Source organism: Passer domesticus, chromosome 2, assembly GCF_036417665.1.
Source record: "Passer domesticus isolate bPasDom1 chromosome 2, bPasDom1.hap1, whole genome shotgun sequence".
Classification (NCBI taxonomy): domain Eukaryota; kingdom Metazoa; phylum Chordata; class Aves; order Passeriformes; family Passeridae; genus Passer; species Passer domesticus.
In genome coordinates, this window is record NC_087475.1 from 73,189,162 (window position 1) to 73,202,413 (window position 13,252).

General features: G+C 38.0%; 1 protein-coding gene across 2 annotated transcripts in view; it reads left to right on the top strand.

Annotated features, from left to right (window-relative positions):
- The window catches only part of XPO4 (exportin 4), an 80,383-nt gene that overhangs the window by 58,539 nt on the left and 8,592 nt on the right, over positions 1-13,252 (top strand). For both annotated transcript variants that reach the window (XM_064409255.1, XM_064409256.1), the window contains 9 exons: positions 171-330; positions 1,912-2,081; positions 3,042-3,216; positions 4,306-4,599; positions 5,486-5,666; positions 7,153-7,271; positions 8,163-8,293; positions 9,071-9,188; positions 10,400-10,492. In XM_064409255.1, the coding sequence (XP_064265325.1) occupies positions 171-330; positions 1,912-2,081; positions 3,042-3,216; positions 4,306-4,599; positions 5,486-5,666; positions 7,153-7,271; positions 8,163-8,293; positions 9,071-9,188; positions 10,400-10,492 (1,441 nt within the window). The remainder of the gene's footprint in view (positions 1-170; positions 331-1,911; positions 2,082-3,041; positions 3,217-4,305; positions 4,600-5,485; positions 5,667-7,152; positions 7,272-8,162; positions 8,294-9,070; positions 9,189-10,399; positions 10,493-13,252) is intronic.

Here is a 13,252-nt window from a genome sequence, read left to right on the forward strand (position 1 = left end):
TGCATTTCAAAAACAATAAATTCAGGTGCTTTTTACTTGATTAGAGTTGAAGTGCTTTGTATGATCCTAATCCTTCTGTCATATTTTGTGAAAAATGAAAGTGATTTTGGTAGTTGCATTGCTTCTCCAAAAACCACTCTCAGCATCCTGATTGTATTCTAAATCTGCAGGTTGTTATCTGCTATTTTAAGAGTGTCAGAAGTAGAATCTAGAGCAATAAGGGCAAATCTCACACACCTCCTGAGCCCCCAGATGGGCAAAGATATTGTATGGTTCCTCAAGCGCTGGGCAAAGACTTACCTGCTAGTAGATGAAAAGCTGTATGATCAGGTAAGGATATAACTTTTATGAATTTATTTGTGAGTATTAGCAATAGTATTATCCTGTGAATGTAAGTGTCAGTGTAGCTATTTGAAAGTGCAATGCTTAAGTATTTTTAACATTTATGGGTTGTGAATTATTTTGGAATTTATTTGAAATTTGGTGTTTTCTTTCATTTGCGAATTACAAATTTAAGTTTTTAGGGGACTCTTACACATTTTGCTGTAAATGTGGGGTTTTTTGGTAGCCATTGCCATATCAGAATAACATAGTGCTCCTGGGCTGCATAGTGAAACTCACTGACTGCAGTGATGTTATAAATCATGAGTGTCCATCAGTTTTTACATTTCATCTCTAATACAGCAATTGCTCTTGATCATGATTGAGTTAGATATCTAACACCATCACAAGGTAGTATACATTAGCTAATGTCATGCTATTTTCTCTCCTCATTCTCATTGTATATATCATGACTTCATGTGTTCTTTGTAAAGGGCAACTTCTTACTGTGCTTGGACAGCACTAATCACGATAAGAACTTGATCCTGATTTTGCTTATTAAACTAACTGTAATCCAGCTAGCTCACAGAGGCCACCCATCCTGAGGAGGTCCTGTTGGCTCTAATTTTTGGGAAGTTTTCTCCTCCTCCCCTTTATTTCCACTATTGAAGCAACTAAGAATACTAACGCTTCAGGGGGCCTCTCCTTAACAATAATAGGTATCACGCAGACTTATTAATATTTGGAGTCATATTATTCAGCTCATACATATAGCACAGCTAAGAATTCATAAAGGTCCCAGTTGGGCAAGAATTGGAGATCATGTTAAAAGGAGATCCATGTGAAAAACAATGTGAAGAAACAAAACAGTGTGTCTAGGAAATGCACACATTTAGTTTGTGTTGACACGGGAAAGTGATTGAAATCTCTATTTAAACCTTATGCTCAGCCATGTATATATATATCATGAGTTCTCAAAGGTAGAAGAGTTAGTGGTGTGCTGACAGGAAGCCCCTGTACAATTGCTTCAAAGTCTTTGGATTTTATTCTTGAGAAACATTCTTTAAAGGTAGGAGAGCAGGCAATTTTAAGGAGGCATATTTTAATGTGCCAGGACCAGAGCATGACATGTTTCCTAAAAGATGTGTAGATTGAAGGAGCCATCTGCAGAAAGCAGATGCAGAAAAATTGAGGTGAAAATTAATTTTTACAAGAACTAGTAATAATTTTTACCACTGAATTTTGAGGGATTATGTCTTTAATGGAAACACTTTTGGGAGGTGATTTTGGGATCTTTTCATTATTAAAGCTTTTGATCTTTCATTGGCCTTAAAACTCTAGATATACTCAAACCTTTTTTGTAACGAGGTCGAAACTTTTCTTTGTTTTAGATGTTGTGCTTAAAATCGCAAGATAAATTTGGCAAAGATTTTTCTATTACAGGTATTCTTTGCCTTTGTCTATGTAACATTTGTGTAGTTTAAGTAGGATAGAAGTGACAGCCTGAAAAGAATTTGCTGAAAATGATTGCCATACACTTTTGGGTTCTGGCTTCTGTAAAACTCACTCATTTTAATGCTTTTCTTATAGATAAGTCTGCCATTTAGTACAGCATTTGGTGCTGATACAGAGGGTTCCCAGTGGATTGTGGGTTACCTTTTAGAAAAAGTGATCAGTAACCTGGCAGTGTGGAGTTCAGAGCAGGACCTTGCAAATGATACTGTACAACTGCTAGTAACATTAGTGGAAAGGAGAGAGCGGTAAGTTGCTATACCTCTGGAAGTCAAAAAGTTTCTTTTGCTTCCTTTAAAGTTTTTTGGCCATAGTAATCCAGATATAGGGCACTTCATATTCATGTCTCTGTAAGTCAAATTGCTTTAGTCACATACTATAACTGCAAAAAACACCACAAACTTGTCTGACAAGCTGAGGAGTGAGACCTGTGTTTGACAAAACATCACCTAATTTTTATTACTGTTTAGAAGTGCACTCTCCTTCCCTACTTTTGTGTCTCACTCTTAAACAGTGAGAAAGGAAAACTCTACTGGTCTCCACTCTTATTGCAAGGATTTTTGTGTTGCTGTTAATTTTTGTTGATTAGGAGTTCAGATACTGGCTAAGCCAGTATGAAATATGTTTTGTAAACCTAAATTAATTTTTTTTAAATACAGGATTTTGTGGATTCAGTCAAATTTCAATAAGTTTTCTTTGATATTGCAAACTGTGAAGCAGGAAGTTGTTGAATGCTTTATTTATGTCAATTGCCTTGCAATTATACATGCAGTCATACATTCACAGTCTACTGAAAGACTGTTCTGAAGTATGAAGATTTAAAATGCTTGAAGATTTTTCTTTTTAAAAAAATTAAACCCCACAGGAACTAGTTTTGGAATAAATTGCTTATTTTATTATGAAGTAATGAGACTAAGCTTTTAATCCATGCAATATGTCCATTAACTCTTGTGTGTGTATGTGTGTAAAACTAAAGCACTTCCCTGCTTTTCTCCTGTGTGAATTGATTTATTTTCAGAGTATATACTTTAGAAATCTGAGAGCTGAGGCATTAGTAAGATGAAAATCAAAAGGCAATTTAGCCTCAGAATAAAGGAATTAAAAAACATATAGCAACAAGAAACTTCTGGCAACTGCTAGAAACCTGATGTGCTCTGTTCATACAATTTTGTGAAGTCTTTAATGATTTTTTTTTTTCCCTCTTTTAGGGCAAACTTAGTTATTCAGTGTGAAAACTGGTGGAATTTAGCTAAACAGTTTGCAAGGCGAAGCCCTCCTCTTCACTATTTGTCTAGTTCTGTGCAGAGAACACTAATGAAAGCTTTAGTTCTAGGAGGTTTTGCTCATATGGATACAGAAACAAAGCAACAGTACTGGACAGAGGTAAGATATTTTGATACTTCTATTACCTCCATATAAGCAAGCAGTGCAACAAGTTAGTTTAGGGAATTTCATAGTGACACAAAATCAATTTGTATAACATATTTTGATATTTAATACTGATGATTTTTTAAAATTTTTCTCTCTTTAATGGTCAAAGAGATTTGTTGCATCTAAATGGTATCTGAAATATCTCAACCCAAAGAGAAACCGCTAATAATTAATTGAAGGATTTGTGAAGCAGATACTAGAGCAATATGTTTGAAAGAGACTATTATGGAAGATTAAAAATTTCTCTTGCACTGGGACATTTCTTCCTTTCATTTTAATTTTATGGTGTTATTCTGTTATCGCTTAGTGATAATGACAATAAGTAAAAAGCTGATGTGGAACATAATGAAGAGTCTTGACCAGTTCTTTGTGCCCTGGCACCATTAAAGCATTTAATACCAGAAAGGCTGATGCTAGGAAGTAGCTGAAATGGCATCAGGAAGCACCATGTGACTTTGTAGATCATTGACCTTCTGATAAAATCATGCTTTTATTGGCAGAGCTACTAAATTAGTGATTTAAGGTAAACCTGCAATGCAGTGGAAGTAATTGGGGGGAAAAAAAAATTGACTATTTTTGCAGAAGTTCCTAATTTTAAAATACAGACAATGACAAAAGTGATTTTTCTACTGAGAATTGTAATGTGGGCAAAGATAATTGTGAGCATTAATCTTAATGGCTTCATTAATAAGCTGTAGCAATTTTTTTCCCCTAATGCTGAATTTTAAGGGAATCAAATGCTTTGAGCCAGAGAAAGTCACTGTCATTTGTTTGAACACTACAAAATTACCTAAAATATTTATGGAGGTGCTCATTTTGACACCTGCCTGCAGGCCATGATGGACAATGAGAGGCACTGCTCACTACCACTTCTGCTTGCATTAATGAGACAGATAATGACATAACTGAGCCACTGGCAACTGGAAGTGATTTACTCTTTTGCTGCCATGCCAAAAGCAATGAGTTTGCTAAGTGATTTAAACCTCACATCTTATATAATAGTATGCTTATCCTAATGTGATTTTTCTGAAAATTTTCAAGGTTCTTCAGCCACTTCAGCAGCGATTCTTGAATGTGATAAACCAAGAAAACTTCCAGCAGATCTGCCAGGAGGAGGAAGTGAAGCAGGAAATCACTGCTACATTAGAAGCGCTCTGTGGCATTGCTGAGGCTACCCAGATTGATAATGTAGCAATTCTCTTCAATTTCCTAATGGACTTCCTTAATAATTGCATTGGATTAATGGAAGTGTACAAAAACACACCAGAGACTGTTAATCTCATAATAGAAGTCTTTGTTGAAGTTGCACATAAACAAATTTGCTATCTTGGAGAGGTAAATACAGCCAGAAGGGGAAGAAGGGGGCAGAGTGTGTGTGCCCATGCATGTTTGTAAATGTGTATACAGTGCTATTCATTAAACAAAATAAAATGTAGTGATTTTTGTAGAGAGAAAGACAGACTATATGGACACATCTATTAAGGAATTCCTTTGTTTTAAATATTAAAAGCAGGACATTTAGATTGGTGGTTTTTTTACCCATAGATGTAAACACAGTTCATCACTGGTCTAACTCTATGCATGGGTGGCAGAAGTGGGCAGACTGTGTTGTGTATTTTTTTTATAACAATATCAAACTTCTCTGATGTCTAGTCTAGGAAAATTGCAGCAGTGTTCTATGTGGCAAATACATACCACAGAGACACTGCCTTAGTATTAGGCAAGGCAATAATAGATCCCAAAAAGTTAACAGTTAAAATTGTGAGTTTGTGCATTGCACTTGCATCTTTGCACTATTGGCTAATTTTGTTTTCACATCTGGAAGAGTTCCTATTCCAAACTGGGTATGTACAAACAGTGTATTGTGGCTCTAAGCTTCTATAAGTAAAGTGTGTCCCAGGGGATTTTGTTAGTAATCTAGTTTGTGACATTAATGAGATATCTCAGTCTGCCCCAAACCATTCTTGTCTGGATTTTTGTTAAGACTGAGGAATCCAGAAAATTAATGTTTTGCTCTTTCAATTGGTATCACATCAATATATGGCTATAAGTGTTCTTATTGTCTAAGGTGGCTGTTTCCTTGATGATTTTGTGTACAATTGGTACAAAAGTGATCATACACTGAAATTAAAATTTTGAAGTATTGTCTACAATGTAATGACATCTTAAGTTTCTCTTTTAGCATATGGAAGTTTTCTTATTATGTAACATTGTTTTATAGGCCAAAGCCATGAACTTGTATGAGGCCTGCCTAACTCTGCTCCAGGTATATTCCAAGAATAATCTAGGTAGACAACGGATAGATGTTACAGCAGAAGAAGACCAGTACCAGGATCTCCTTCTTATTATGGAGCTTCTCACTAATCTTCTATCAAAGGAATTCATAGATTTCAGTGATACAGGTATTAAGGAGTTGGTAATTGATGAACCACATGTTGTTTTCTAAATTGTAAGAACCATCTTGGGGCTTGTGTTCAGTCCATGTAAAGTAAAAGCTGAAGTTTAGGCTTGACTAGGTCAGGATATGGAACTTGCTATTTTAAGTAGCAAATAAGGACTTTTCACAATATTCTAACATCTGAAATCATTATTGCTGTCATAAAATAAATGATGGATGTATGGAACAGCTTGAAATCTGAATGTTGCAAGTCTGAATATGTTGTACCAGCAGTTTTATAACAAAAAGCACATAGAGAAGTTGGAGTAGTAAAGTAGTGCAAAAGAGCAGATGGGTGGTCTTCTTAGTACAGGATTCAACTTCTGTGAAATGTTGAGTCATTAAAATTCCATCATGTGAGGGTCTTCAGTATTCCTCTTTCGCAGAACATACCTTATGGTTTGTGGGTGTAGTGAAGGGTTCCTTCTTGTATCCCAGCCTGTTGCTTTCTTACATGCATTTGTCACTTAAAATTGCAGTTGTCCTGACAGTTAGCTGCGGTGCACTGCTTTTGAATAAGCCAAAACACATTTGCATGGTTCATATCTCACCATATTCTATACACTTTTCACAGATAGCAACCCAGGCAGATTCAGTTTGATACCAAGCATGTTTTGGTATTCATTGCTTTTCTGAGGTACATATTGAAAGAGAGAACTCTGTACTCCAAAATGCAGTACATTACTTTATTTTTTTAGCATGCATGCACAACACGAGTACAGAACCAGATTTAGACTTTGTCCATTGAATGGACAATCCAGTGCTTTGTGAAGTGTTTGCTTTGTAATCTGGATGTTAGTTGTGTGGAAAACACTTACCGTGAACCAAAGTAATGTGAATAAAACCTAGATGCAATGCCCAGAGATAAAATCTGTTGCAAATTTTCTACATACTGCTGTTGACTCAATGCCAAAATTATAAAAGTAAGGTCATTGCTAGTTGATGGGAAATATAGTCCTTAACCTGTAACTGGAAAAAACTTGACAACATCCCAACTGCAGAACTTTCTCTGTTAGCTCTCCCATTTTTTCTCATTCTGTTCATAAAAGATATTAAAGCACATATAAATATATAATATGTATCAAAAGTACAAAAATGCAGTATTATTTTACTCACTATGTGTTTATGTGTACAGACATGAAGCAGCTATCACTAGAAACAAATGCAATATTCTGTAATGGAAGGGAGCCCTTAGTATCTGAAGTGTTCTGGTTTAGCATGCCATCTGGTACAAGTGATTATGAAATGCTTAGTCCTAATGAATATAAATATAGAATGATGTGACAGCCTCCACTCACTAAGTTTCTATTTTAATACAGTGCCTCATGGTTTTGTTTAGAGAGAGGGGACTAGTCCTATTTTTAAAAATGTCTGTATTATAAAGAAATGGGACTGTTTCTTCAATATGTTTAATCTCCCTCTTATACAAAATATTTTTTTCTTTTCTGCAGATGAAGTATTTAGAGGACATGAGCCTGGGCAAGTTACAAATAGATCTGTATCAGCAGCAGATGTTGTCTTATATGGGGTTAATCTAGTTCTGCCTCTAATGTCACAAGATCTGCTGAAAGTAAGTATATTATAAAAGCTTTATAGTAATGACTTCCCAGAATTCGTTCCTATATGCATTCCACCTCAATAAGCTGAATTTTCTAGACTTCATAAATGTGAATAACTGTTCCATAGTTTTAAATACTCTTTGAAAATAAATACTGTAAGCTGGGAAAATGTATATCTGAAGGTCCTAAACAAAACTTTTCTTCTAAAAGCAAGTCTGTGCAGATCGACAGCCAAACCTGAAATATGGCTCACGGAGTCCTTTCTGTGATAGTGTCAGAAATGTGACAAGAAGCATAAATAGTGATATGAGTTTAAAGCAACTATTTATTTCCACAATACAGATGGCTGTTGATCATAGGCATCAGCAGCAGCTTGTCAGCAGAGCAGTAACATATGAAACAACAGGATGGCAGCATTTCATTGTTGCACTGTGTTCATGTTTTACTTGGAAGCAGGGGAGCACTTCAGGAGGGTGTCTCAGCTGTCCCCTCTCCACATGCCTTCTCATCCGGTGGCTCCTGCTGAGCACGAGGGCTGTGTCCATTTCAGATCAAACCAAGGCAAGGGATCTACCCTCGGAGCCCCTCGATTGTGCTTGAAATGCTCATGAGGCTTTCACCCCTCAGGACTAGATTTGTCTGTGTCTGAAATAAAACTCCTTTAATTTGTGTAGAGCAGATACCAGCCTGCCACCATCTACTGTTTATCTTTAGGAATCTTCTTTTATTGTACCACAGTGTTTGTATTTATATAAAGTTTTAGCCATTCTAATGACTCAAGTTTCCTACTAAAATTCTTTTCTTCAGTGCAGATCATCAGTCTTGTCTCTTTGTACAGTTGAAAATTATGCCAAAATAGTTACGTGATTGAATCTAAAAATACCATGTTTTTCTTTTGACAGTTTCCATCTCTGTGTAATCAATATTATAAATTAATCACTTTCATATGTGAGATATTCCCTGAGAAGATTCCACAACTTCCAGAGGACCTTTTTAAGAGCCTAATGTACTCACTGGAGTTAGGGATGTCATCGTATCCTTTATATCACTTGGGAATGTTTGGTTTTTTTTTTTAAATCTAAGTTGCTTTTATAAGGACCTGTTAAAAATACCTTGTTTTTTTTTTTTTTCTATCAATATCTGCATGTATAATTATATATTGGTAATTGACTCTTACTCTGCTCTCTGGGGACTGAGAGTTTCACTGGAGTGTCCATTGAGATTCCAGCATTAGCTGAGTTGCCTCTGACTTGTGGCGCTTGGGTGCAGCCTTTAAGTAGCTTAGCATGTAAGTTTTTTCTGGCAGCCATTCCTGCCTCCTCCATTACTTCATTTCAGAGTGTGTAACTTCATAAGCCTTCAGCTGGTATCCCAAAGCCATTCCTGAATTAGTCTCTCAGCTGGTAATACAAAACATCGCTGCTGTTCTACTGGGCTGGCTCCAGAGCATTTCCTGTCAGGGTGCCAATGGGCTCGCCCTCTCATAATGGGAGTACCATTTTCACTAATCTGTGGCACGTGTCAGAAACAGATGAGCTTGACCATAAGGGACTCTTTCTGAAAATGTTATGTCAGAGAGGGTTATGTTACCTTGGGGCACGTAGCTAATAAAAGAAGGTAATGAAGTCGGAATCCCTTTTTCCCCCCTTTTTCTAGTGGTTTTTTTAATTTGATTTTTTAATTAGCAACTTTGTAGTGAAAAGAAACCTTGAAACATCCGAGCATTTCAGATATTTTCAGTGTCACAGCTGGGTAGTGTGACCACAATTTAATTGAAATTTGACTTCAGTTCTTTAACACCGATTATCAGAATGAGCTCAGAGGTTTGCCAGCTCTGTCTGGAGGCTGTAACACCATTGGCAGAACAGTGTGCAAAAGCACAAGAAACAGATTCAACCCTTTTTCTAGCAACAAGGCACTTTCTTAAGGTAAGGCATCTGTGTTTCTTGTTACTTCAGTTTTTTGCATAAAAGTAGCACCAGAGGTGGTCATATCCAGATTGATCAGGATAATACATATAGTAAGAAACAGCCTGTTAACTAAAAAAAAGAAGTTTCAGTTTAAGAAAGAAAGAGGGCATGAAGAGCTGAAGATATCAGACTAGAGTACAAAAGAGGATGGAGGTGTACAGGGAACCAATCTATTATTGCCAGTAAACAAAAGACCTGAGCCTCTCAGAATGCAATTTTTATATCTGTGCTCTGCACTCAAGATTGACAGTTTTAGCAGTTACTGGTGAAGCTGTGAACAGAAGGCTTCCAGAATTCTGTGAACTGGAGGCTGGGTAGAGTACTAAAAGAAAAGGCATGAAAAAGAGCATAGCTGGGAACTAGAAAGGAAATGCTGTCATTTATTCAGTGTACCTAATGAATTATGCATTTTCTTAATTCAGTATCACATTCAGTACTTTACTTTTAGGACCATCCACTTTAATGAATTTTGGAGTGACCTGGTAGCAACTAGGTTCCTACTAAGTGGCAACAATGTAATTGTGAAATCTGTGTGCTTGTCTTCTGATTTTGTATAGGTTTCAGTTTTATTAAGACCTCTTTCTTACCAAACTAACTGGGATTTCTGAGGATTGCTCATTAAATGCTTTCATCAGACAAGTTGAGAGAATGAAAAACTTGCATAATTTTGTCTTTATGTATCTTCTAAGTTAACAGTTTCATTCCTTATTTCTGAGTTTCCACTTAAAATTATAATAATCCTCTTTACTAATCTGTTCCCTGTTTGACTTTGTGAGCTGTAGGAGTCTCCAAAACTTGAGGAAAAGTTCTGTATTTTATTCTGGAAGAGAAAAGGCTTTTTTCATTATTTCTCTGATATATCTGCAGCTTTTGGAGAAAAATACCAGTGATGTCATGTTTCTCTGAAGAACAGTTGATATAAACCAACAACAGGTTCCAGTGCTTTGAGCTGTGAATTTATGCTGCTAAGCCGAGACTTGGCTTCTAAAGTTCTGGTACCTAAATCCAAAAATAAAAAATGGGGGCAACAAAGCAAGCAGCAACCTTGGATGTTTGTAATAAATGTTCATTGTTGTTGTCAGAAGTGAGGATGAGCTTCAGCAACAAATGTTGATAAAGTGGAAAGTTAAGTTTACACTTACACAACTGCTTCTGTTTTGTGATTTCAGATGGTTTTTGATATGCTGGTACTTCAGAAGCACAATACAGAAATGACAACTGCAGCAGGTGAAGCATTCTACACATTAGTGTGTTTGCATCAGGTATGGCATTCAGACACACCCTGAAAAGAAGTCATTTGTTAAAGGACAGTGGTCATTTCTTGTCCACCTGATAAATCATGGAGTCATTGGGTTGAAAGGGGCCATCCTCAGGAGGTCTGCCTGTTTCAGCTGCAGGTCTTTGCATCTGTCCTTGCTGAGTTTCATGACTCTGTCAGCTCACTGCTCCAGCCTGAGTGTCTTTAAATGTCAGTCCTGCCCTTGAATGCACTAGCTGCACTTGCCAGTTTGGTTTCATCCCCAGACTTGAGAAGTGTGTTTCCCCTCCTTCTCCAGGTCACTGACTAAAATATTTAACAGGACAAGGTCCAGATGAGACCTCTCACCCATTAAGACAATAAAATCCTAGCTTGGTTGCAAGGGTGCAGTACACAGCTGCTGAAGACCTGCTTACCTTAGACATCCACTGCACTTGTCTTAGCCATAGATGTAAGTCATTCTGTCTAAGAAGACAGGTTGGTAAAGCATTATTTACCCTGGGTAAATCCACATTAGCTGTTCTCAGAATCACAGAATATGCTGAGTTGGAAGGAACCCATGAGGATCATTGAGTCCAGCTCCTCACCCTGCACAGGATCATCTCCAAGAATCACACCATGTGTCTGAGTGCATTGTCCAAACACTTCTTGAGCTCTGTCAGGCTGGTGCTGTGACCAGTCCCTGAGAAGCCTGTTCCAGTGCCCAACCAACCTCTGAGTGAAGAACCTTTTCCTAATACTGCATGTAATCTTCCCCTGACACAACTTCAGGTCATTCCCTTGAGTCTTTTGACTTTCACATGCCCAGAAATAACTTCCAGGAATACTTGCTTCATGATTTTCCTAGTCATTTGAAGATGATAGAGAGCAGCCAGTAATGAATGACATGAGCCAGCTTTCTGAACCCTTGGATAGAGTCTGTCAGGTCTTATGAGCTTGCATGCATCAAGATTTCTCAAGAGGTCCCTGGGTTGATCCTCTTTACAATGCATAGTTTGTCTCCTCCTTGGACTCTGTCTCTAGTCACAAGATCTGGAAAAACCTGTCAGTGAAGACCAAGGCAAAAGAAAGCATTGATTATTTCAGCCTTACCTCTTGTCTACTATCATTAAATCATCTATTCCCTTTAGCAATAGAACCCATATTTTCCCTCTTCCTTCTTTTACTCTTAAAGTACTGTTAGAAGCTGCTTTTGTTGTCTTTGATATCCATTGCTAAATTCATCTTTAGCTGAACTTCATTTTTCTGTCATTGTTCTTGTCCAGACAATGTTTCTGCTTTCCTCCTTTCTAGCTCATCCTGCTTCTATTTCCTGCATGTGTTGTGCTTGTGCTGGAGTTGAGTCATTAGTCCCTGCTTAGCTGAATCAGTGTCCTTATTGTTTTCCTCTGTATCTGGGCAGACCATTCTTGTGCTTGGAAGAGTGTCCTTAGGACCTGTCAGCTCTCTTGAGCTCTTTTTGTCTTCAGAGCTCATTCCCATAGGATCCCACCCACCAGTCTTGAAGAAGGTGACATCTGTTCTCATGATATCCTGGTTCTGTGCTTGGCTACCCTCTTTCTTTGCTTTCTGGGAATCCTTAACTCCACTATTTAATGATGACTGAAAGGCTGGCATTAATTACCACATCCATGACCAGCTCTTACTAGCTGTGAATAGCAGACGCAAAGTCACACCCCTGGGTAGCCCATCTGGTATGTGAGCAAATGTCAGGGAGATAATCTCTTGTAAGTCTGATCTGGAAACTTCCTCAAGTTGCTTTAAGATGACTAAAAGCCCTGTTCTGGGGATTTGTAATGAGATCTCACCCCAAAAGATGTCATCTTTACTGCTTTCCTCTGATCATGATTCCTAAGCACTCAACTAGATTGCTGCCCAGTCTGTTGAAAACCATCTTTATTTGAGCTGCCTTTTCACAGAAGTGTCAATCTTCTGTCATCTTCTGCCCTGAAGAGCTTTAACAAGCTTCCGCCTGTCCCTTGGAACACTCCAGTCATGCCACCTGTCCCACCACGTATCAGTGCCTGCAGTAGTATTGCAGCTCTGAACCTGCACGTGAAGCTCTAGCTCCTTCCGTTTCCAAAGCTGAACACACTTTTACACAGGCATTTCAGGCTGGCCTCCTTTCAGCCTGTTTCATCCTTTCTGAGGAGCACTTTTAAGCCCATCACATTTCTTTGTGCTCTTAATGCTCTCAGTCTCTCTTTACTCATCTACAAGTTGTTACCGCCATCCTTCAACAAGCCCTTGAAGTCCTTCCTGCCAGGTTGGCAAGCCTTTGGCAAAGACGTCACTAAGCCACTTTGTCCTATGGATCCTCGCTTTCATTAGCAGTCCTTATCCCTCAGGAGGAAGTTGTGAACATGTAAGAGAAAAGCACCTTGTGATACCACCCACAGATGGCAAATTCTTGTTGTGTCTGCCCTCACCCAACCCCTCATGGGTAGAATGAAGGGAACTGCCATTCTGACTCCTGTGTCCTTCACCTGTGCTCCCAGGGCTCAGTCCCTTTGGATTTGCTTTGGGTGTGTGCCCCTTGGCAGCATCCTCCTAGTCATGTTTGACATGTTTCTTTCTTTTGTTTCTGCCTAAATAAGCATGAGAATAAGTAGAATAATCTTAGACAGGAATCTAAGTTCTCTGTCCCAGAGAAGGAACCCTAGAAAATGGAGAACCAGTGGGAGGAGATGGTTGGTATGGAATATGGGACAGGCATCAAGAAAAAACAGTCCAGTCTGCAGGAATAAACCTATGCTAAGGAAGA